Raw genomic sequence first — 24490 nt, 5'->3', positions numbered from 1 at the left:
AAGAACCACTCAGCCAGAAAAGGTGAAACTTATATGGAAGCTTCCTGAGATAGTGTAAATTCTAAATTATTCAAATCATGACCCCTGGGGGTATGGTGGGGCCACAATAGTGGAAAATCATGTGAAGAACAACAGGGTCAAAAGTTACTCAGGTGAGCATTGTGGTCCATGGGCCTCTTGTTTTTGATTTGCAATGTGGTGGCCAGACAGGTTTGATTGCCTCAGGCTAGATAGTTCAGTTAGTTCAGCACCTGACTAGTGATTCAGGGGGCCCCGTTCTGAATCCTGCTCAGATCCATCATAATTTTCTCCCTCATTCATTACATTTGGTGTTGTGCCATGCCCTGGAACTGACAGATGAAAGACCTGCCAGACAGGTTCAATCATCTGTGGCCAGGTAGCTCAGTTAGTAGAGCACCTGACTGGAGATTCAGGGAGCCTGGGTTCAAATTCTGGTCTGGTCTGTTGCATTTTTCTTCCTCATCAGTCAAAAGTACAATATTAATTACCGGTATGCAAAACATGTACATGTATATAATAAATACTTATCAAAATAAAGATTAAACAAAATGACAACACGTTAAATAAATATTGCTCAAATTTATTTGAAATGTAAAAAGAAAATTTACATTACATCATATAACAGTACCTCATTTGAAAAGTCAAAGAAAAAAAGTTTTTCTAAATATAATCATGATCATAATGAAAAAAAAATGCATCTCAAGAACACAATTGTTACTTAATACACAAGGAGCAGTAACTACAAAATAAAATATTTTCCAAAAATGTTTTAAAGAAAGGACTAGGCAAATGTGACTGATTTCATCATAACACTTGGACAATATTATAACATATATGGCAGTCAAAGAGCAGCAAACGAACAGGGAGACAATCAAAATAAAATCTTTTACTCCAAAAATGAGAGAATCTGAAGTTAGGATAATTTGATAGAAACTGAATTTTTAATATAAAAAAGATATTAAAAGCAAAAAAGCCCTCTGTAAAACAATCTTCATTGAAGACAAATATGTGATATTTTGATTGGTCAGGTGAACTTTTTTTCACAATTTGCATGCAAATTTTGTGCAATTATACTATGTTACTTTGATTAATGATTATATCTTTATGGTAGATAAAGTCCTTTTCTTTTTCATCCAAATTTTAATTCAAATACAGAAATTGATTTAAAGGTCTGACAACATGTTCCACAATAATATACAATTTCTGCCAAGAATTTGTCATTAAAGTATTGCTACTTCAACTTTGCTAAAAAAAATTTAGGTTTCTTACCAGGCATTTTACAAGATACCAGAGGACAGTGTTTCCTATATAATCCTATGGAAATCACAAGAACTGCCAATATACTTTTGGTGGTATTTCTTTTTTTAAGACATTTTGAAAAAAGTTAAGAAATATCACAAGATGATGATAACTATTAATATTTTTATTATAATATTACTTAGAGATTTGATGAACATGTTGAATAAATCAATTTTATTTTGTTTTCTTTAGTAAAATGTGGTTATTAATCATGTTAATAAAATGAAATGAACAAAATTTACATTTTATGATGCAGTTATCATTACTGAACCACTTCTGGTTAAAATTATTTCAAAAAAATATAACATCACATTTCTGGAAACATTGGTACAAGTGGGAACTATGTCAACCACAAAGTAATAAATTTTCACTTCTCAATGATACAGTTTTTAAATTATTTGGAAGCTCAGGACTATCCAATAATGCTGTTCACAAAATAATATTTCATTACACTACAATATGAACTTAATACTGATCTAAATTATCAATGGGTGGGGACCAATATTTATAGAGTAAAACAAGGTTACAGTGAAGATAATTATGACAAATTCACAATTAAAACAAAGTGAATTTCATTTCCTGTAGTTTTAAAACTTATTTTGATTCATAGCAAATTGTATTTATGACATAAAAATTATTCTTCTGTAGCGCTATGCTATTCTGTAGCACTATGCTATAAGTGTTTTTAATGTACATACAGTTGAGCCTCTTTAATGCGGACCCCGATAACCTGTTTTCTTCACCTACGAAATTAATGGGGAATAGAAATCTTATTTTTATCTTCTTATTATTAAAGGTGTGTTTCAGTCATCCAGATAATTTATTAATCCGGACAACAAGTGTCTGGATTAACACGGCTCGACTATATATCTTTTGTATCTAAGAGATTAAATTGATTATAGTTTTTTTAGTGCACTAAACCTTTATACATGCAAACACTTTTTCAGGTGTAGTGCTTCAAGTTAGTACATTTTGGTCCCCTTTGTAATGACCTTTTGTGGCATTAAGTTTGTGAGATTCTTGATCTATTTATATTTACATTATTTGAGGAACTATGTTCACCTCATCCAAACTCTGTCCTTCATTCTCCACATACTGTATAGGGGATAAATAATTTACCAGTGTTAATTTTCTCTGTAGTACCTCAGCAAAAATTTTAAATTCAAGGAGCAGTGAATAATTGATATGTTCAAATATACTGTGTACACTATGACATATTTCGTATATGCACAATTTCATAAATTCTAGATCTTGTGCCAAAAGAAACAAAAAGGGAAATCCACAAATTAAAACCCCTACACAACATACAAAGTCTATAAAATCCTCTTCCCAAAATTACATTCTCCTTCACAATATCAATAAAAATCCTTGAACAAGTAATATTTATACATTCCTCCTATGACATTCTTCAAAAATTCTAGACCTCACACTCTCATGACTGTGGCTTAATTGCATGGTACTTGGCTTCTACGAGAGGTGTACAAACGACAGAATCCAGTGACTCCTGGGAACTCTGTAATGATTGTAGATATCGAACTCGGTGTTTCTCCACTGCTGGACCCCAGTCATCTGTGTGATGGACCAACTTCTTAATTCTCTGTTAAATAATCAATGTCTTCTCTCAGTATGTTTAATAAAGTGCACCAAAAAGACACATGATATCCTATCAGGATATCTCATCATTATAAAATTATTTGAGTGCCATAAAAAAACACACAGCTAGAGATTTTCATAATGAAGCTCCAATGACCTAATTTTGAGTTGTATCACAATACCCAATGATGCATCAATTGACAAGGTTTGGTGATACATGTACTGCAAGTCAATCTCACAATGTGCAAGACATAATTGGGAGTTGAATATGTACAGCCATAAAATTCTAAAATGGTGTCACAGTGACCTATACTTTTGTGTTGCGACACACTTGACATCCATGATGCATCAATTGACAAGGTCTGATACTAGGTGTCACACTTTGGAAGACGTGATTCAGACATGATTTGATTATCTAGAGCAGTAAAATTTTAAAATGATGATAGTGATATACAGTGACCTACATGTACTTTTGGTTGAACTCGTCTTCCTAAGCCCCCATCCCCCCCCCCCCCCCAAATCTAGACCTCTCTGTGTGAAAGATATGACCCAAACATGATATAGCTTACAGAGGATGGAATTGTCAACACCATAGTGCACCCAACAAAATGTGGGCTTACATGTATAAAAAGACACAGGAAGTACAGTGTATTTGTTTTCAAGTTAAACACAATATCACAAGTGACTCTCAATTTAAACATTTGGTTAGACAAAAAAATAATAAACACACTTAAGGAAATACTTACTTGAAATATGTCCCCTTTTTCTTTCAAAATGGCAGTCACTGCACATACTGGAACAGGCACTAGAGAGACAAGTCCAAGCATCCAACCAAACACAATAGCTCCATCTGGGTATTCATAATCTCCGTAGGTCACCGGGCTTAACTGGGTCACACTGAACAACCATACACCCTACAAGAGGAGATACCAATGTTTAAGATACTGATACATGCAACACAGAACATACTGTCTTAATATTCAGCCTACAATCAGTTTATGATTTCTGTTTATCTTTTGTTTGTGTTACATGCTACTAGTTATATTTGATAAGGATAGTTTTTTTAATGGAACAATTACAATTTCATTTTATTTTTCTTCATAGTGAGTAATAGAATTCAGAGTATAAAAACAATTACTGAAAGATAACTTGAGCAAAAAATTTCCAGTGATCCATCATCAACTTACAGCTATGGTAACAGGTGTGATAAATAACCAGCAAATCTTCCACCAGATACCAGGCTGATATCCAATCATGAGTTCAATATCCTTGTAGAATCTGTCCACACCTGCGTTCAAAAATAATTTCATTAAAAGAACGGAAATTTTGAAATAAATCACTAAACGAGAGGCCCATGGGCCACAATCCTCACCTGGGTTAATATGGCTCTGCTGTTCTTCAGATTTTTCCCCCTCTATATTCCTATGTAAAATTTGGATCCCCTATTGTGTTCTCCCCCCCCCCCCAACCCTAGGGTTATGATTTGAACAAACTTTAAACTACCATCAGTATGTTTCCATATCAATATGGCTAGTCATGCCTTTGCTGTTCTTGAGAAGATTTTTTCCTATATATTTCTATGTAAAACTTTGATCATCCATTATGGTTCCACCCATAACTAGGGTCATGATTTGAACAAACTTGCATCCACAATGAAGAAAGAAAACAACCGACAAATCTTGTGCAAAAGGTTGAAAAAGAGGAGGGGGTTATTTTTTGTTACTGGGGTAAAGCTCTCCCATATAATACCCACAATCAGGTGCTAATTAAATTGTGGATGTTACTTAACAAGACTTACCATAGATCCAGGCTATAACCAGACATTCTGTCAGTGACAGTAACATCATAGAAAACACAGCACAGTACCAGTCCATGATCTGAAGCACGTAGATCCCTCCCTGTACACAAAAACAACAGGTTAATATCAAAGTATTAACATTTAAAGTAAGATACAACTGGCTCTTAATGTTTCCTTATTGAAAATGTCATAAACAATTTATACAGGAAAGTTATCCAGTAACAGACTTTCCCAATAGATATTGGAAAGCAACTTGTGTCACATTTAACAAACCTTTAAATTAACACAACTGGCAAGAATGAGGAAGTCATGAATTTCAAATGTACTGCATAAACAAAAGCATACATGTATACAGTAAAACACGCTTATAACAAAGTGCCAGGGATGGACAATTTGCTTCCTTAAAAGCATAATTCGTTATAAACATTAAGTGTTCAATATATTTTAAAGTCAACGGGAATGAAAATCACTTCACTATAAGTTCCAATTCATTATAAGTGTGTTCGCTATAAGCGTGTTTTACTGTACATGTATCAGGTAATCAAATTTATACTGTACACTATATGTTGCTTGTTATAAGCATGGTATATGTATAACTAAATTTGGCCTTTCTCTTGATTCTTTGAAATGCAAAATATAGGTCAGTGGCAGCCTTTAATGCTTGCATGACAAAATATTCATGAATGTAACTGGTGCTAAAAATAATTCCATATCCATAGTTACCCAGCATATAACTACTGAATTACACAGATATTAGTAGACAAAAGGTATGGTATGTACAGTATATCTTGTAAATGCTGCACTTGATCAAAACCACCCAAGAGTAAAATGTAGGACAGATGTAGAATTTAATGCATGCAGCTAACACAGCATGTAGATGTAGAGATGAACCAAATTGTGTCAACTCTAGTTTGTTATGTGGAAACACCTAGAGCTGACATAAACCAGAATCACTCGATCATAAAACATGCCAGATACAGCATCCAAAGCATCAGACCAAGCATCCATAGATGTACCATGTGCAGATTTGGCTTGGATACCACTTTTTGATAAGCCAGGGTCTAAATGCTGACCTAGCAAGGGATCTCATCTAAAGATATTCTGGGTACATGTAGTAAACAGAAGAATAGAAAAAAATTTGAGGACAAACATCTTGATTGCAGTATCACTTCCTCCCCCACCACAACTTCAACCTAGAAGGAGGGGGGTATACATTGTAAATACTGTGAAATCACTCATTTTCAAGGGGGCAATTTTTGTTGGTTTTGTAGTATGAGGAGACCTACTAATTCCTGTCCACCATGAAATGTAAAATTTCATATAACAACTCAACATGAAATCAAATCTTCATGAACCAATCTTTTTTCTTCAAACCACAAAACTTTGCCCCCATGAAAATATGTGATTTTGCAGTACCCCAAGATGAGCAAATTAATTTCTCTGGTATCAGTTCGTTTACCTGCATTATACATGGTATACCCAGAAGGAATTCGATGAAGCAGAGTAAAGCAGTGAACAGAACTTTCCTCTCCCTCAAGAGACCCGGGAACTCGTCAATGAAGGCACTCGTCATTGTTTCAAACATTCCAAACTATAAGATCGAAGGTACAATTGATAGCCTACGGAAAAGACACATACTCATTTCTTAAACACAATTCCAAAAGAATTCAGGAAATTCTATAGCCAAATTTAAAGATTGTTTTAATGTTCACTTTTGCTTTTAGATTTATTATACTGTTAACGCAAGTACATTAAAATTTTAGAGATCCTGAATACTTATTTCTTAAAAAAAATTCACAATGATGATGATTCAAACACATGGATTTTAGCTGAAAAAAAGGAAAATATTTCATGACAATTTAATACTTATAAAGCCACTTAACACATCCTGGTATTAAGAATCTACAGAGCCCTGAATTTTAACAGAAGTCTGTATGGATTTTTACACCAAGACAATGCCAAGCAGTCTTGGTTAAGTATCGTTATTTCCTTTGTAATTCTATGATGCAATTTTTTTCTATGAACAGAAACAATTCAAATTTTACACTTTATATAATTATGCATTGGATTCAGTGTTTGTTAAAAAGCATCATGTACTGCATCCAATGAAAAAGTAATGTAAAAAAAAAAAAACCAAACAATTAAAATTTTGTAAATTCATCTCTGATCTGTTTGAGAGCCTTACAAAGGAAATAAACTACATATGCAGGGTCTTTATAAATATGAAAGGTAAGGTAGGTAGGGTGAATATGAGGGAGGAAAATTTTGTAATGCACAGCAATCATATTTAACACCCCCCAAAAAAATTCTTTCATCTTTTTGATGTTATTCAGAGTTGTGTACATGAATTAGGGCATTAAAAAAATCAATTATTGAAAACACATTTTTATTACAAAGACCTTGCATTTTTCAAAATTTGTGTCATTAGATAAACACATGTGTATGAATCTTGGGAAACATTGTGATAAGATGTAAAGTTCACAAGTCGAAATACTTAAATAAATGAATATTTAAAACATACTTTACATTTTTACTATTTACTAGATTTTGAAAATAATTCTTGTGAACTCTGTGCTGAATTAAACCTACAACAAAATGAAAGTATGTTAAAACTTATATGCCCAATATGCATGAGCTACTTAAATTCCCAATCTCCCCCTATTTGGCTTCTAAACTACATTTTGCCCTCTGAAACAATTTGCACTAACTTTGATGTTGTAAATTGTTTTAAATCTCCAGATCAGCAACAACTTTTTTTTTTAAATGTTCATACATCAAATTACATTTCCCTACTCCTGCACATCGGGCAAAATGAAAATAGGGCAGTTGATACTTTATCACAGTTGACCTGGGTTACCATGGTGATATACAAATTTGCGTTGATCACATGGTCTTCCTGCACCACAATTCACCACATCCCTGGACAAAAAAGAATTTTCGAACAAATATTAAATATGTGTCTCACCAAATAACTTTTGTGTCAAATCTGACGAACCTACACTTTTCTTAGGAGTATTACATATCTAAGCATACCCATTTTAATACATGTTAAAAAATTAAAATATGCACAAACATATTTATTTTTTACCCACATGAAACCTTAATTAACTTAATTATCTCCCTTTAACTATAAATGAAATTCAAATGCTCTTAAACCTGTACTGTATTCACAGCAAACAAACTTGTTTTTGTGCTCAAAGCACTCGTCCAAACAAATATTTGTGCAATCAACTGCTGCAATAAGCATGCAAAAAATGTACATAGAAATAATGAAATTTGCAATTGACAAACTGATAACTTATATTAGCAGTATGCGTCTTATGTTTAAATTTGCATTTAGTCTTTAAAAAACAATTCTGTACTTTCTAATATTTGATTAAGTTTTCAATCATAATTCTTCACTTTATTAAGATTCAAACTACGAAGACACAATATAATATAAACAATGTGTTACTCTGTACATATATTTCGTCCTAGTGTCTCCGTCGTACCATACAGGAACCTTGGTAAATATATGTAAATTTTGATACTACGAGACTATTTCTACAGCATATAGCTCATCATGTAAAGAAATTGTTAAATATCGAGTTAAACATTTACTGATAAGACTTAATTTCTTCATTGAATTGAAAAAAAAAATCCAAATGATAACACACACACTATTGAAATGTACGTGTACAATGATGAAATCAATTCCGCTTACATTTTCAAATAAACCCTCGAATACTTTTCATAATAGAAAAAAAAATGCAAGAATTTTCCGTAACATATGGCTTATTCTATGAAACTTAATACATGTATATTCAAGGCAAACATATTTTGTATGATAATCAAGCATCAGTGGCTTTAAGCCTATGAAAGCCCTTTTGTTCAATTTTTTAAATATATATTATATACATGGTTGTTTTCATCATTATTGAGAAGTGCTATATTAAGTCTACATGCAACCAAACAAAAATCTACCTGAGTGTCTAAACCAACACTGATGAGCATAAGGAAAAACAGGACTGCCCACAGAGGGGAGATGGGGAGTTTGGACACAGCTTCTGGGTAGGCCACAAAGGTCAAACCAGGTCCTGAAATTACAAATAAAAGTTGCTTTTCACATCTACTTATGCAATTCATTGAACCTCTATTAAATATAAAATGAGCATATCCCCAGCCTCCCTCACCATGTTTCTTGTCTTATTATTTTTTTTTCCATTTAACCATGTTAACACACAAATCAGCCTTAAAAAATGCAATCAATTTTGGGTTAACATTTCAACATCTTTCATATTTCATATTGTACCTACCCTGGGTAACAACTTTATCGATGTCAACACCCGTCTCGTAAGACATGAACCCCAGGACAGAGAAAATGACCAAACCAGCAAACACGCTGGTGCCGCAGTTAATAAGGGGGACAATCATGGCGTCACGGTAACAGTTGTTGTTGAATTTGTTGAAACTGGCCATTGTGATAAGACCTCCCCAGGCCATTCCAACCGAGTAGAAAATCTGGACTGCAGCATCTCCCCATACCTATTTGCAGAGTATACACCCATAAAGTTTTCATGAACAACTTAGGAATCACTTAAATCAAATCTAAAATTCACATAATACTTTTTCTTCTTGATATTCCATGTCTGTAAAGGGAATTTTTCCGATTTTGGTTACAAACCTTGAATGTCAGAAGTTTTTCCCATTCTGGAACCAGGTAGAAGTATATTCCGGCTCCTGCACCAGGAAGAGTGACCCCTCGGATAAAAAGAATCATCAGAACCAGGTATGGAAAAGTGGCCGTCACATACACGACCTAGGGAAAAATAAACTCCAGTAGATTCTTAATTATTACTTATATTGCAATAAATACTTGTACCTCATGTTCCTTGGTTCAGTAAAACACGCTTTATAATGAATTGATGCTTAAACATATATATTACTTATAGTGAAGTGATTTTCATTCCCTGTGGCTTTAAAACATATTGTGAACCTTATAGATATAACGAATTATGTTTGTAACAAAGCAAAATGTCCATTCTTGGCACTTCTTTATATGTGTGTTCACTGTATTTCACCTTTTTGTGGCATACAAAACAAAGTCAAGACTGGAGACCAACGTCTTAAGGTTATAAGAATGCAGAAGAGAATGCCAGGACATCATGAGAATGACCAAGTAGAATTTTTTTGTACCATGTATAGAGGTAAAATAAAACAAGATTCATGTATGTGTCAAATAAATTACATCCAGATTTTATTCTACTTGCCTTTCCAGAAGATTTAACTCCCTTGCACAAACACAGAAACACGACAATCCAAGCCACAGCCAAACAGATAAGGAGCTCCCAGCGAATAGTGCCCAAGTCCTCAATTCCTTTTGTGATTTGTAACACTTCATTCCTGAAATAATTCATATTTTATTCAAAGATTGGCTACTTCAAAGTTCTGACTTTCATCATATTATACACTGTAAATGCACATGTATTCATCTTCTATCTTTTTTTTATAAATTACATGTAGAACAATATAAAATGGTTCTTGTTTATTTTTTGCTTAATATGCTAACTCATTATATCACCCAAATTATCAAATATGTAGTCTGGACTTTTGTTTCAAAACGTGTTCAATCATACTTCAAAAAGGTCATAAGATTAGAAAATGGGGTGCTTAGTTTAAAATGAATACAAGTAGGGACATAGGCTACATTGGGTTGATTCAGCATCTTTAGTATTTTTGGAATTCTTACTGCCAGAACTCTTCGCTAGCTGTGACCTTGTTAGACGCATTTGATGCCGACTCATTCCTTGTTAAGTTTGCTAAAGTCAGCGTTATGTCTGAGGAGAAGTTCGTGATGTTTATATCAGAGACATTGTAGTCAAGTGTCCCATTTACTGTAGCATTGGTCTGCACACTTTCAACGCGAATGTAACATTTCTCTGTGTTCCATTCATTATTGCACGTACTCCACGGGAGAACAGCTTTGAACGAATGGTACAGAAAATAAATCGTCCAGGTTATGATGATGTTGTAGTAAACACAAACAATGCCCGAGATAATGACCATACCATAGCCCACACCTGCAAAACATAAAAGTAAACAACAGTGAATGCAATATTGTTTTTAATATTTAATTAAATAAAATTTTCAAGACCTTCTTATGATATGTAATGTTTAATTTCATGCACTTTTCATCCTTACATAATGCTAACATACTTCAGTCATTTTTCATATTCAGCTCTAACATATATGACAGAAATTTTGCCATTTTCTCCTTAAAGTTCAAGAAACACATTAAAGTAAATGTAGATTAATTAATTTCTTTCTTTTTTTTATCCTTCTGCCATATCAGGAAAAAAACTCGTTTATTTACTTAAAAGCAGTAATTAATTAAACAACTATAAATATTTCCCCATTATGCTGTGAAACTAACATGACAGTTTCCTTAACGTATCATTAAACTTGGGTTGTGATATTTTTGTTTTATAATTTTCCCACAGTTGTTATACACTTTAATTTTCATTTTGAAAAATCTTAAATTTAGAGTTACCTTGCACATTTAGTGCATTTTATTAGTTTTAAGCTTGCAGGACTCAGACTGGCGAGGGGTTTGGACTTTGAACGTCAAAACGCTCAAATACGAAATTGAATACACCAGAATAAAATACAGATGTTATAAAACAAAGACATACTATGTACCTTTGCAGTTATCTAACACTTTTTATTTTTGCTGTTGAGATCTTTACATTATTGTTTTTTCATTAAGTTTAGAGTTACTACACAAACAGTATACACTTATTTCATGACTACGAGGGGAACAGTCAAACTGTTGTCCCGAGGTAATGGGGAAGACCTGGGAAACTGTTGCCCGAGGCCGAAGGCCGAGGGCAACAGTTTCCCAGGTCTTCCCCATTATCGAGGGACAACAGTTTGACTGTTTCCCGAGTTGTCATGAAATAAGTGTTTTATTACCTAACCAACTATATAATTTCTTAAAGTAATGATATCGACATAATAATCAATGGCTTTTAAAATACATCGACAAATGTTTGTACATGTATTATTTTTTAAAAACAAACTAAACAAGATGAATATTAATCAAATTCTCACACCGATTGGTGTTCAGAAAAATTAATGGATGTGATATTATCATGCACTAATAAATTAAAAAAAAAACGTAAACAACATAATGATGTCTTGAAGATTTGAATATTACACGTTTATGGCAAAGACCTATACTAAGTGAAAGTGGCCTACATTTTTCTCAAATTACCCCAAGAAAAGGTGTTCATGGCCTCTTCTTTGAAATGATATTAAATTGATTATATATCAGGATTACTTTTCAGATGATAATTTCAAATTGAATGAAAATGCTTTAATTAATACATAATTTAATATTAAAGCTGTAAAGTACGGGGAATTAATTATGACGTCATAATGGAACAGTTCAGCCATGCAACAGTTCATTCTGTGACCGGGTAAACAGTTTTGACTGTTTCATGATTTGCAAAAACATTAAAAAGAATCAGGAAACAGTTCAAAATGCCTTATTACAATTTATATAGTAGGTTAGGTAATAATATACATTAACCAAAGCTGACGTTTATTTGTTGTTTTGCATAAGATCAATATAGAAAACCTCAGTAGTAACTAGCAAGTCAGGATCAGAATCATATGCCAAAAGAACTTAAATGTCAAGATCCCTGTCTGTATCTGGCTGTTTTTGTCATGAACTATACATTTGAAATGCCCTATCATCACTCACATGATAACATTATATATTTTCTACCAGCAAAAGCTGACATTTGAAAAAGCTACATATCTTCCTGCTGACAATTTAAATAGTTGTGAACATTAATGTCGGATGTGTTTGCTTTAGCTTTCAACTGGACATTTTATTGCCAAAAAGATAAAGATTTAAAGTTTTATACATCAGTAATAGCCACCTTTTACAGTAGGAATGTTCTGTTTTAAGAAAGTGCTTCACAGTCATGCACATGTACACTGACAGTAATACATATTAATGTTCAAAGTAGTCAAACCCTGTTATCTCGTACTCGAAGGGACCAAGAAAATACTTTGAGATAACCAAGGATTCGAGATATCCAGGGTAAAATACTTAAGGAATAAGCAGTTGGGACTTCAAAATCCATGGTATTTGAGATATCTGTGTTCGAGATACCAATCGAAGCTCAATTGTATAAATAATATAATTTATTCATTCTTTTCATTGCATAGCACCATGATTAACCTGAGTACCAGAAAACATGTACATTATACACTTTTAATATATTTATCTGTAACTGAGTGATGAACAAATGAACAATTAAAGGTATATGCATTCCTAACTTTTCATCAAAATGTGAATAACATGTACCAAACAAGAATTTTACACAATGATATATCATAATTTTTTTGATTTCACTCATGATCAGTTCAATGTACATTTGATGTATGCCAAATATGAAGAACTGTATTGAGTACGGTACTTAGATTTTTGTCCTCTTGGAACTTGCACTTCCCAACATACACACAAAGATTTCAAATATTTTTGATTATTTTTATCACAAAAACAAACATTCATATTGACTGTTTGCCAACTCTGTTAAGCATTATATAATAAAATTCACAGGTGTTTAAAAAGGCATACAATATATTGAATGTTTGCTGAAATTTTTCAATAGAACTATATCAGAAAATGAGATCTCATTGATTCTACAGAAAGCTCACAAACACTCCAATATCTGTTGTTCTGAACTTTGCCCTTTACTCTTTATAATCGGAGTTTAATGGTTTTAATTCTTATTTGTTCTTGTCCCTATTCATGACATGATTCAAATCTTTTTTCAGATCTTAAAATGGTTAAATGCAATTAAACCTTCTTAAACTTTGACAAAGCCTATATCCAAAAATGTGTGCAGAAGATCAGAGTTGACTTAAGGACATACGCAACGTACCTTACCTACTGATAATTTTTCAAGATATTCTTAATTTAAGATTATAGTGCCTTCAGAAGTTCGTAGACAAAAAATCAACATGTATACCAGGGGTTTTGAAAAGATACCAATTGATGAAAATTCTTGTATAATTCAAAGAAAAATATACAAAAATTACTAAACATATATTCTAGATGTTTTATGTATCCAAACTTGTTTTAGAAGAAGTGTACAACAGCATATATAGACATTAAAATGTAGCACACAGATCCTTTAAGTATTGGAACTCTTCAACTCCATTGAAAAAGACAATAAAGTTCAAACTACGTTGCGTATGTCCTTAAGTCTTTACAATTATAATCCTACATGAGAACCTGTTACCATGGTTACATTGTCCGGCATTTCCCTATACTTATCTGAGCTCTTCTTCCTTTTCTCTCTGAACCATTAGCTGATTAGTGTCAATTAACATTTTTCCAAGAGTTTTAGACTGTTTTTCCTCCCAAAGATCATCAATAAATTAAGTTCATTTACAGTTTACTCTCATTAAAATCTAGCAAATAAAGCAATATGAGGAGCATTTTTTGAAGGACAATATTATCAGATTACATACATACATGTAATACTTGTATAGATCAAAATTAATTAAAATCAATAAAGTTTTTCAAGGGTTGGTAAAATGGTTTATTAATATATTAATTTCTGCATCAATTTTACTCTAATTAAGTATATCACCTATACAGGAGAGCATTCCACAGTGTCCAAGAATTGTGGAACAGACTTAGGAGATCCTGACACCCCCCCCCATCAGTTTTGGATTTAACTGTGTTTGCTATAAACATATACTATATGTTTATGGGTTAACATGGTTTACTTTAGAAGTCTGTTTGATTATTGGAGTTCACTTAATAATTGCCAATTTATTTATCAATACGGGGGAAAGGGAATATTGGGTCTGGTTAATAAATATTTATATCTATTTAAGGAATAACTGTCTAATTTTTTGGATTCATGATGTGATCAATCGATTGGCTTGCGTGATAATTTGCATAAACGCCGAAGGCGTTTATGCATAAAATTATCACGCAAGCCAATCGATTGATCATCGTCATGAATCCAAAAAATTAGACAGTTATTCCTTATATTTACATGCTCCTGATTCTGCAAATTCCCGTGCTAATAGCCCCGCTTCTGTCTCTATTTGTCCCGCCCCGCACGTGATTTTTTTTAACCGCGCCTATCGATGAACCAGTGGATTTATGTAGAAATAAAGTATTTTTACAATTTGTAATTTTATCTCGGACAAAGACATTGGAAATGTAAATATTAATGTGTAAAAAGAGTACCCTTTTTACATAATCAATTGATAGGTTTGCATATTTAAAACCTGTGATTAGGGGCTATATAATAAAATTTCAGGTGCGTGCATGTTCAAAATATTTCAACGATGACAGTATATAAATATATATAATTGAATAGGTATATATAAATTTATACCTCTGTGAATTTTTTTTTCATAAAAATTACCTATAAACCTGCTACTTTCTCTAAACAGCCCCTACAGTGGAGTAAGTGCTCATGTTATTTGCCTATGGTGAAATGGTCATCAAACTTTTCACCGCTAACATTCTACATTTGTATTTCCTTCGAGTTTCATCTTTGAACTCTTCTGATTTTATTCGGATCAAGATATGGCAGAAGTTAAGTCAGCTTAGGTTTAATAAAAAAATCTATTTACTGACTATTAATTCATACAAGTGTCCTCATAGGTAGTAAATAGGTGTATTATATAATTATATATTAGCTCTCTGGTTTGCCTGTCTGAATTTTCTCAACCAGAGAGATACAGTTCTGCAGCTATGTGTATCAGTAATGATTCTCTAATATTAAAACTAATGTCCAAATAGGTTCAAATCCAACTGCATGACCAAGCATTGTAAAAACCTTCAATTTAAGGCGACGCTTTTTTGTCGCTTGCTTTAGGTATTATTACTTATAATCAGAAACAGATGGTTTTTATATGTCTCTGTTATCATGGTTATAATATATGCATTCCCTCTCTTAAATAATGGTACATGGACCTCAGAATGCGAATATTTAAAGCTGACATTCCAAGGCCATACAGGGCTGTTTGGAACCATTTAGAGGTAAATAAAGTATCAGGCATATTAGTAAAATGTATGGTTAATTAAAGGATATCATCATGCTTTAAGCAAGGAAATGCATATACAGTACTACAAAAAAAATATACCTAAGCAGGTCTAGGCGGCCTCCGTTTTTGGAGGATAGCTAAATTCAATATGGCGGCCAAATTTTTTACCATATATGGAAACCGCATTGCATTGTGGGATAGTTTATCCTCCAATTTCAGAGGATAACACAGGTAATTTTCAAACGCCTCGTGCCTACCTTTAATCAAAAAGTGCAAGCACCAGAGTACATGTATATTAAAGTTCAAACATTAAACTATCGATTGTATGTGGCGATTTGAGATTCTATGTCTAGAATTTTTACAATACGCTTTCAAAGTTGGCACTTCTTGCACTCCATTTTTACTTAATATTTCTTGGCATTTTGTTATATTTTTATGCTTTTCCCTATCAAGACAAATAAAAAGGGACTTAAATAATATTACTTTCATATTTTCTCTTAATTTAAAAATGAAGAAAAAAAGAAACACATAAGGACACATATTTTAAACACAAAATATACTCTGTCTTATAATTTAAGCAATGAATGAATATAAATTAGCAGATAAATAAATAATATTATAAAAAAAATAAATAAATTATTTGAAAAGCATATAAATAAATAAAATAGATAATTGAACATGTTTACTAAGAAATTAACATTATTATATACATGTACATACATATGTATAATAAACTAATTAAAACAAAATATTACAAAAATGATGTGTTTCAGGATTATTCATTAAATGAAATACTGGTAATACTTAAACTTAATTTTTCAAAAAAAAAAAAATATTTATCAACATTTGTAAACCATTTTACACATAATTACGGTACAGGAAAATCGGCTTGGTAATAATTAACGTCTCAGACAGGTAAGGGTAATCGTTGTTAACTAACCTTTAAAGTTTAATTAAAACTAAATAATTGATTGACAGCATTTACAAAATAAATTATGTTATATTGATTTAATATCTAGATATATCCATCATCACATGAAATTTTACACGTTTTATTTGTTACGGTTCATAAACTGATAAATGCAAGAGTTGCTGTTATTTGTTTGGTTAAGAGTTAACTGCCCTTTATTTTGAAAAATCCGGTAGGTGGCGACACCTCTATCCTCTGTTTTTAGAGGATAAAATCTATCCTCCAAAAACAGAGGCCGCCTAGACCTGCTAAGCGAGCGACAAAAAATTAAAGGTTAATTTATACAATTCTTAGATCCGTAGCTCTCTGCCAGGGTATTACTGGTTTGGCTGTCCGAATTTTCACAACCAGAGAACCATGATATTGCAACTGTAATGATACGGGAGAAAAAGGTATGACCGGACGGGAATCAAACACGGGACCCCTGCATCACTAGTCAGGTGCTCTGCCAACTGAGCTACCCAGGCCAATATCCACAGCCCAAGCGATAACACATTAGAATTAATTTTATTTTTAAAACACATTCAACAGATTAATACACAATATGTCAAGAACTCTCACACTAACATAACTGTCTCTCGTGAAGAGATATTAATAAATATGGAAAGCATAGAGAAATTCACTTTAAGGATACTCACTTCTGTCCCAACCAGGGGTTGCACTCTAGACCGACGGGAATCTTATTCTCTTTAGAGAGGTGAACAGGCTTTCGCCTGGGTATTCTGTCTACTTTCGCATTCGAATTTACCGCCAAAATATATAAATCATTTGAGGAATTCCGATCTCGATTGAAATTACAAGTATGTTGCAGTTAGAGTTACACTGGTTAGGCCAATGTAATGCTTCACCTCTAAAGACAACGGTATTTAATAATCTTATATACATTGTATATAGTGTTTAAAAATTGTTCACATTTAATTTTTCCTTCTGCCCACCGTGAACAATGGGGACAGACCGCATGGTTAAATTATCGAAAGGAGATGGGCGAACATAGCGTGCAGAAAGCCTATAGCTTCAGATATATAAAAATCATGTTCAGTTTGTGAATTTAGTATTTAGAGTAAAGTTCTCATTATTGAAATTTATGAAATTATGATAAACAAAACTTTTCTGATGAAAATTTTCTCGACAAAATTTATTCTTTTATTAAAAAAATTAATGCGGTATTCGTGGGTTCGAACCCTAGCAATAAAAATCCTGAGTATTATTTTCTTTCGAGACTAGCACGCTAACCACTAGACTACACAAGTTCTGATGAATAGTGGCATTTAAATCATGTTTGTGATATGACCCTTGACTTAATGGACTTCAAGTATTTCTCGAAAAGATGCGAATGCTATGTCATAAAAGTATATTTTTAAGGTATAGTGGGTCATTGCTCCATATTTTTGGTAACCAAAAAATGTATATTTTTATGCAAAATTTGAGGATTAATTTTCAAAAAAGTGGAGCAAAGACCCACTCATATCGAAAAACAGTATTATAGTATGAGAAAATGACTCTTTTTGCCCGCTTTAGTGTGTGTCTAATATTTCACAGGCATATAATTTCAATCTTTGAGAGATTTTTGCAAATTATAGAGATTTTACATAAAATATAATTTAATGTTAGACGAAATATCAAGGAAAATTTTGATATAATTGAAATTTAATTTTTCATCTTCATGTTTGTCACACTATAGGCTTATCGCTCGTCATGTTCACCCATCTCCTTGCCAAGAAGATGCATATTATTCTAGCGTGATGTGAGTTAGAAAATTGGGAACCGAAAATCAGTACTGTGAATATATTGTGACATTTTTTTTTAAATTTCTACAAAAATATTCAGTGTACTGTTATTTGTTAAAGTATTGTTTTTATAAATTATCATTATAAATGTATTGATCATCACTTTCATCACGGTCATCCCATGTATCCACGTCAAAACTGGGTCAGCATGTTCAACTGTAAACCAAACCGATCGGATCCAAATTCGTGTTTATTTATCAACAGCTGCCCCGAATAGTGTGAGCCTCACGCACTCCAACGAAGCATCCATCTGGCTTCACTCGTGAGTTCAGATTGGCGATATAAACTAATTTGTTTATATCCCCCTGGATGATTAACACTTTTCATATAATTACTCACAGTGGAACTTTCGGTTGGGAAGATCAGTGGTAACTGACCTCTGATAACAAAAACTAGCGGGGTGAGACCCTCTCTATTGATGTAACATTGACAAAATTTAATGAATATTTTACCACAGCGACTAATTTTTTCACACGTTTTGAAAGAATCGTAATGATCTATACGCAATATTGAAAAGAATACTTCATAATGATGGATTTCTACACAAAAGTAGTTTGTTTAGTCTACAAAAGTTGAGAAGTACATTATTGTCTGACGTCATGGCGTCAGACAGTATTAGATTTAGCCAAGGCTTGTTAGTCAAGTCGTTCAATAGAATTCTTGTGATAACTTGATCTTGGAAACTTCATACTATCTTAACTATCAACTGGAGAGCATGAAGAGTAAGGGAAACATGCTAAACACCCAAACAACAAGCCAGAGCATTGGAGCTGATATGTCATTATTATCACATTATACATTACAGGTTGCATAACATTTGGCCATTCTCGAATGCATCATTCATGTCCAGCAAAACAGAAATGAATGAAGCTGGTCAGGTCAACACTTGTCGATTATCTTTATCAGATTAACTAATGGATGTTTATTTACAATGCATACAGAGTCTCTCTATCTTCAGAATTTTTATAAATCTACACATATTCATAAATTGCAGACGTTTCATTTATTCATAGTAAAAAATATTAAAGTGATTGATATATGCTGAATATTCTTTTGCTAAATGCAAAGATGTTAGCTCATTTGTAACACGTTTATAATTTTTTTAAATAAAACATTTCTTAATTATCAAAATTGTTCACCATTGTCCAATTGATGTTTAGATTTTTATGTGTTGTAGTTTTTCTTTCAAAAGCACTGGTTATATCTTTTTATCCATGAACAGGCCCGTTGGAAGAAATTTCAGAAATTTTCAGTTTAAGATGGACACTATCAAGTTATCAGAAGTTAAATATAAATTACATGATTTATAGGAGACCCAATCATAAAATATAGCTATGTATAAATCGGCATAAATGGGGGGGGGGGGGGGGGCACTCCCCCTACCCCGGCGGCCGGACCCTACGTCCATAAAAAAAGGAAATTACAAGTATAAATATAGTGTATATGGAATAAATTCATGTCCAAGTTTAAATTTATGCTGATGCCACTGATTTAAACTTTTATTGTTTCTTAGCAAAAGAATTCGTTTCATTAGTCACGTAGATTACACTGGATTTAACTTTTCTTGATTCTTCACGTAAAAATAAATTTGCTCAAGTCAGACAAGCTATTTAGGAAAGCTAATACTTGTTGTATGTTTATAATGAGTAAGCATGCACTGTATCTTTGGATAGATTCCCACTTAATTAACTTCTGTCCGATTTCAGCTTTGGAATATATATTTTTTTAATGTTACAATTATTAAAATAGTTGTTTGACACTCTTAGAAAAATAATCAGATATATTTATCATACGTGATAACTTTACACAAGTTTACCTTGTTTTTACACTAAAGAGGTCTAACTAGATTGATTTATTTAACAGACCCGCAGGTATAATTGTACTGAAAACAGTAATACTTATGATCTGGTGTGCGGAGGGGGGGGGGGGGGTTACACCCGATTGATTCCTAAAACGAATGGCATGTTTTCATTTCTTAAAATGCATGCCTATTCAAATATTACCGGGATCATTTATGTTTCCATAATCCAACATCACTGATTAAAAATTCAAAAAACATACGTATATATTGAACTATTCTTTATTCTTGAGCAACACTAACAGGTGGGTTAGAATCTTGAGTTTTTCCTATAACTATTTTTAACAGGCTATTCGTGGAAACATGACAAGCTTATCATGTGTAATCTAATCAGATTTTCATACCAACTTAGGCGGGAAAAGGGTGATGAACTATTAATTGTTGTAGTATCATACTTAGCCAAGCCATCTTTTTTACACACAGAACATGTGTCGAAGATATAAACGAATAGAATTAAGTTCGTCACTTCAATTTCCCGCTTTATCAGGCTTACGTCTGGAATAAATTAAGCCATTTCCGAACTTGAACGAATCGGTGTTCGAGAAGGCATGTCTTTAAACAAATGCCTCATTATCAAGATGGTCATTCAAAGAATAGGGTAAAGTTACCAACTTTGTCTAATAACAAAATCTCTCCGTGGCGATAGGCCATTGTTCTGCACTCAAATTCCCCCAGACATGATTCATCGAGTTCAGGTTTTCAGTACCAGACAATGAAGTGTTCGTTTGTGATACTAACCTTTAAATAGTGGCGACATTTTCCACACCGTGATAGGACTCAAGCTGGCGAACTGGCCATAGCTGATTTCTAAGAAGAATAATGGAATTCCACACAACACAAGGAAAATCACATATGGGATCAGAAAAGCCCCTGTTAACAAAAAATAATAATAATAATAAAATTCTTGAGAAATGATATTAATTTCTTGATTTTTATTCCAATGTATAAAAATGCATTTTGTTTTTTTAAACGTGTTTTTTTTCCATACGTAATATTTGTTCAGACACAAAATTCTGAGATTAAGCTTCCCCATACCTCCGCCGCTCTGGTAACATAGGTACGGGAACCTCCAAATATTTCCGAGTCCCACAGCGTAACCGACACAGGACAAGAAAAAGTCCAGGCGACCTGACCAGTTGCCCCGACCCACATTTTCATCCCCATTCTCTGACCTTCCGCTGCTTCCAGCAGAAACAGATTCATCACTATCAATCATTGCTTTCTGTAATTAAATCTGCTTTTTTAATTCCTTTGTTTGGCTTTTCTTACACGTAAAACATTTTTTTTTTCGAAAATTAAGAGGCGAGTTTATTCCACATATGTTGTATTAAAAACACAGCTTAAACAATGAAACAGCTTTTCAATTATCCATTCTTTCTGTTGATTTTTTTCCTTCTTTTTATTTTTACAAACCTTAAATGGGTTTTCCAATCTCAAAATTTTTTTGATATGCATTGAATGATAAGTATTTCCATTTAGAAGGAAATTTAAACTGATCAAATTACAAGTTCCCTATTCGTGACACAACATGTGCGATGTATTTTATTATACACTATCAGCTATTGAAACTATAACTTTTTTCTTTTTGTCTCTCTTGAAATCGTTAACAAAGAGAATCCCCATAAATTATTATAATCAGGTATTATTAAAGTGCCGATAAAGAACTCTTCTGAAAGTGCACGCCGCTCAGTGATCAATAGAGAAAACCATTCACAAAACAAATATAAAAGTAACTGAACACATACCTCTTTTTCCTCTAAACATTCCTTTTCACTTATAAGTTCGCTATTTCTCTCAATTTCGTTCATTTTATTATTTCCTTGTTATTCTAGTTTTATCAGAGTGGGTAAAGCAACGCGAGTTCCTTCCCACTCAACGGCTGAGGGAAAATGGAATCGATATACTCGGAACATCCCTCTTAGTTGAGGGCTGTTTTTATGGAACACCAAATTAACACATATTCAGTAACTGCAGAGCTCTTCAAATAGCTGTATTTTTTAAAAATAAAGTATTTGCACGAAAAGGGGAGAGGTTAATGAATATCTATACATGTATCAAAACTATCGTTTGGGTTAAGGAAGCTCTAACCGCTGCTCACTAAAGAGTTCTAATTCCATGGTATTTTTTTGCAGTTACAGTGATCTGCCCTTTGATGTAAGATTGAATAAATGAGAAAACTGAAGTATTCTTAACGACATATTAGATTATGATAATGTAAGTGAATACTTTATTTGCATGTATTTTCCCAATGTAGGTAAACAACAGTGATTTCTGTACACTAATGCTTCGACGTCTTTAAACAATTTTCTGGAGAAATATATGGCTGGTACCCTACGTTGAAAATTAACTACATAAACTTAGTATATACAAGATAATATAAATCAATTTCGTCAAAGTCCAAGATAAAATCTTTTCTTAGTGTTTAGAGCTTTCTTAATTAAGATGATGTTAGATTCAGTTAATAATACTACATGCAGTATAATTATACATGTATATGGTTTTTGAGCCTTCTCTTGAGGTAGAATAAGGTATAAGCAGCTAGTTGTCTATATTGAATTTTCCAAGCATTCATTTTTATCCCCTCGCAACGGAGTTGGAGGGGATATAGTAACACGCTTGTGTGTTTGTGAGTGTGCTAGATAGTGATGTGCGAAACGGAAGTGACGTAATTTACATCGGGATCAATATCGAATGCTGTCTTGATTTAAAGATATGCTCCTAGAGAGGGGACGTTCCGCTTTGCGGTGCCCTTGTTTGTTTTATCATGCAATGAAAAAAATGCTTCTTAAATAATTTCCAATAATCACAATGACTGAAAATATGTTGATTTGGTGTTCCATATAAAATTTGATTTCTTTTCTTTTTTTTTTTTCTTTTTCTTTTTTTCTATAGAATTTTCAAAGATTTAGATTTTTTTTTACATGTACATTTGCTAAGAAAATACATGTCCCATCTATTACACATACATATTTACTAGTAGTTTATTATAGAATCTTTTTCTTAATAGATACTTTTCTCCATGTCTGAACCCTACATTTTCTGTATGGCTTTCTTCGATCTATTTGACATATACATGTATAATATAAATCATTGCCCATTATTACTGTGTTAATGAATTATTTTATTATTATTATTATTATTATTATTATTGTTGTTGTTGTTGTTGTTTATTGTTGTTGTTGTTGTTATAAATGTGGAAGCTGTGTAACTACTGTTGTACTTCCCAGAACACACAGTTCAAGAAATAGGTCACATTTTGATGCGATGTCAGATCTGTATCAAATATGTATATCTAGTTATCTACAACATCTTTTCTTCACAAACGCAAAACAGCATCTTTTCTATGTTGCTTGTTATAGATACGTTATTAAGTGCAAATTAATACCCATGGCAGTTTAAAGACGCGAGGAAAGGGGGTCTATGAATGGATCAATGAATTTAAGAATTTATTTCTTAGATTACCCACTGGACACGTACTCGAATGAGTTGCTCGATGAATGAAAAGGAAACCGGAAACATTAATTGAGTCTCCAGATTCAGATTCACTCTTTCCCTTGCTAGAACAGACACTGGACAGTGTGACCAGAAACGGATCAAGTGTATAGTGTGTACATATGGTTTATTTCCTCGTTTTAGCATGAGTAGTATTTTGTATGGGCATTTTCATGTAAAGGTCGAATCCCTATACAATTTCAGCAGATTTCCTTTTTCCACTATATATATTCCCTTGCAAAATTTTGATCTTTTGTTGTGGTCCCTTCTTTACCCCAGGGCCATGATTTGAACAAACTTGAATCTACAATACGTGATGATGCTTCCATATTAATATGACTAGTCCCATTATGGCCCCATCATCCTTATTCCCATGGTCAAGATTTGAATAAATTTGAATCTTCATTAACTTTAAAAAAAAAACAAAAACAACTATTTATTCACATGTAAAATTTGGTTCCACATTGTGGCCTTACCCTACTCCAGGGGGCCTTGGTTTGAACAAACGTAAATCTACATTATGTCAGGAAGCTTCCATACAAGTTTCATCATTTCTGGCTAAGTGATTCTTCAGAAAATTTTTAAGACATACACCCTATTTTTAC

At 32.8% G+C, this 24490-nt stretch overlaps 1 protein-coding gene across 1 annotated transcript; it reads right to left on the bottom strand.

Annotated features, from left to right (window-relative positions):
* Nucleotides 1–585: 585 nt before the first annotated feature.
* On the bottom strand, nt 586–22231 carry LOC133191936 (sodium- and chloride-dependent glycine transporter 1-like). Its single transcript, XM_061327705.1, has 13 exons — nt 22139–22231; nt 21429–21615; nt 21132–21263; nt 10440–10770; nt 9961–10093; nt 9375–9509; nt 9007–9235; nt 8675–8787; nt 6171–6302; nt 4712–4811; nt 4101–4201; nt 3660–3827; nt 586–2917 (listed from the first exon to the last, which is right to left on the bottom strand). Exons 1-13 carry the CDS (start codon nt 22199–22201, stop codon nt 2753–2755), a joined length of 1989 nt encoding a protein of 662 aa, XP_061183689.1. The 5' UTR covers nt 22202–22231; the 3' UTR covers nt 586–2752.
* Between the last annotated feature and the right edge of the window lie 2259 nt (nt 22232–24490).

Source organism: Saccostrea echinata, unplaced genomic scaffold, assembly GCF_033153115.1.
Source record: "Saccostrea echinata isolate AGI-Se365-2 ecotype Australia unplaced genomic scaffold, CSIRO_AGI_Sech_v1 ptg000025l, whole genome shotgun sequence".
Taxonomy (NCBI): domain Eukaryota; kingdom Metazoa; phylum Mollusca; class Bivalvia; order Ostreida; family Ostreidae; genus Saccostrea; species Saccostrea echinata.
This window is presented reverse-complemented; position numbering and strand designations above follow the sequence as displayed.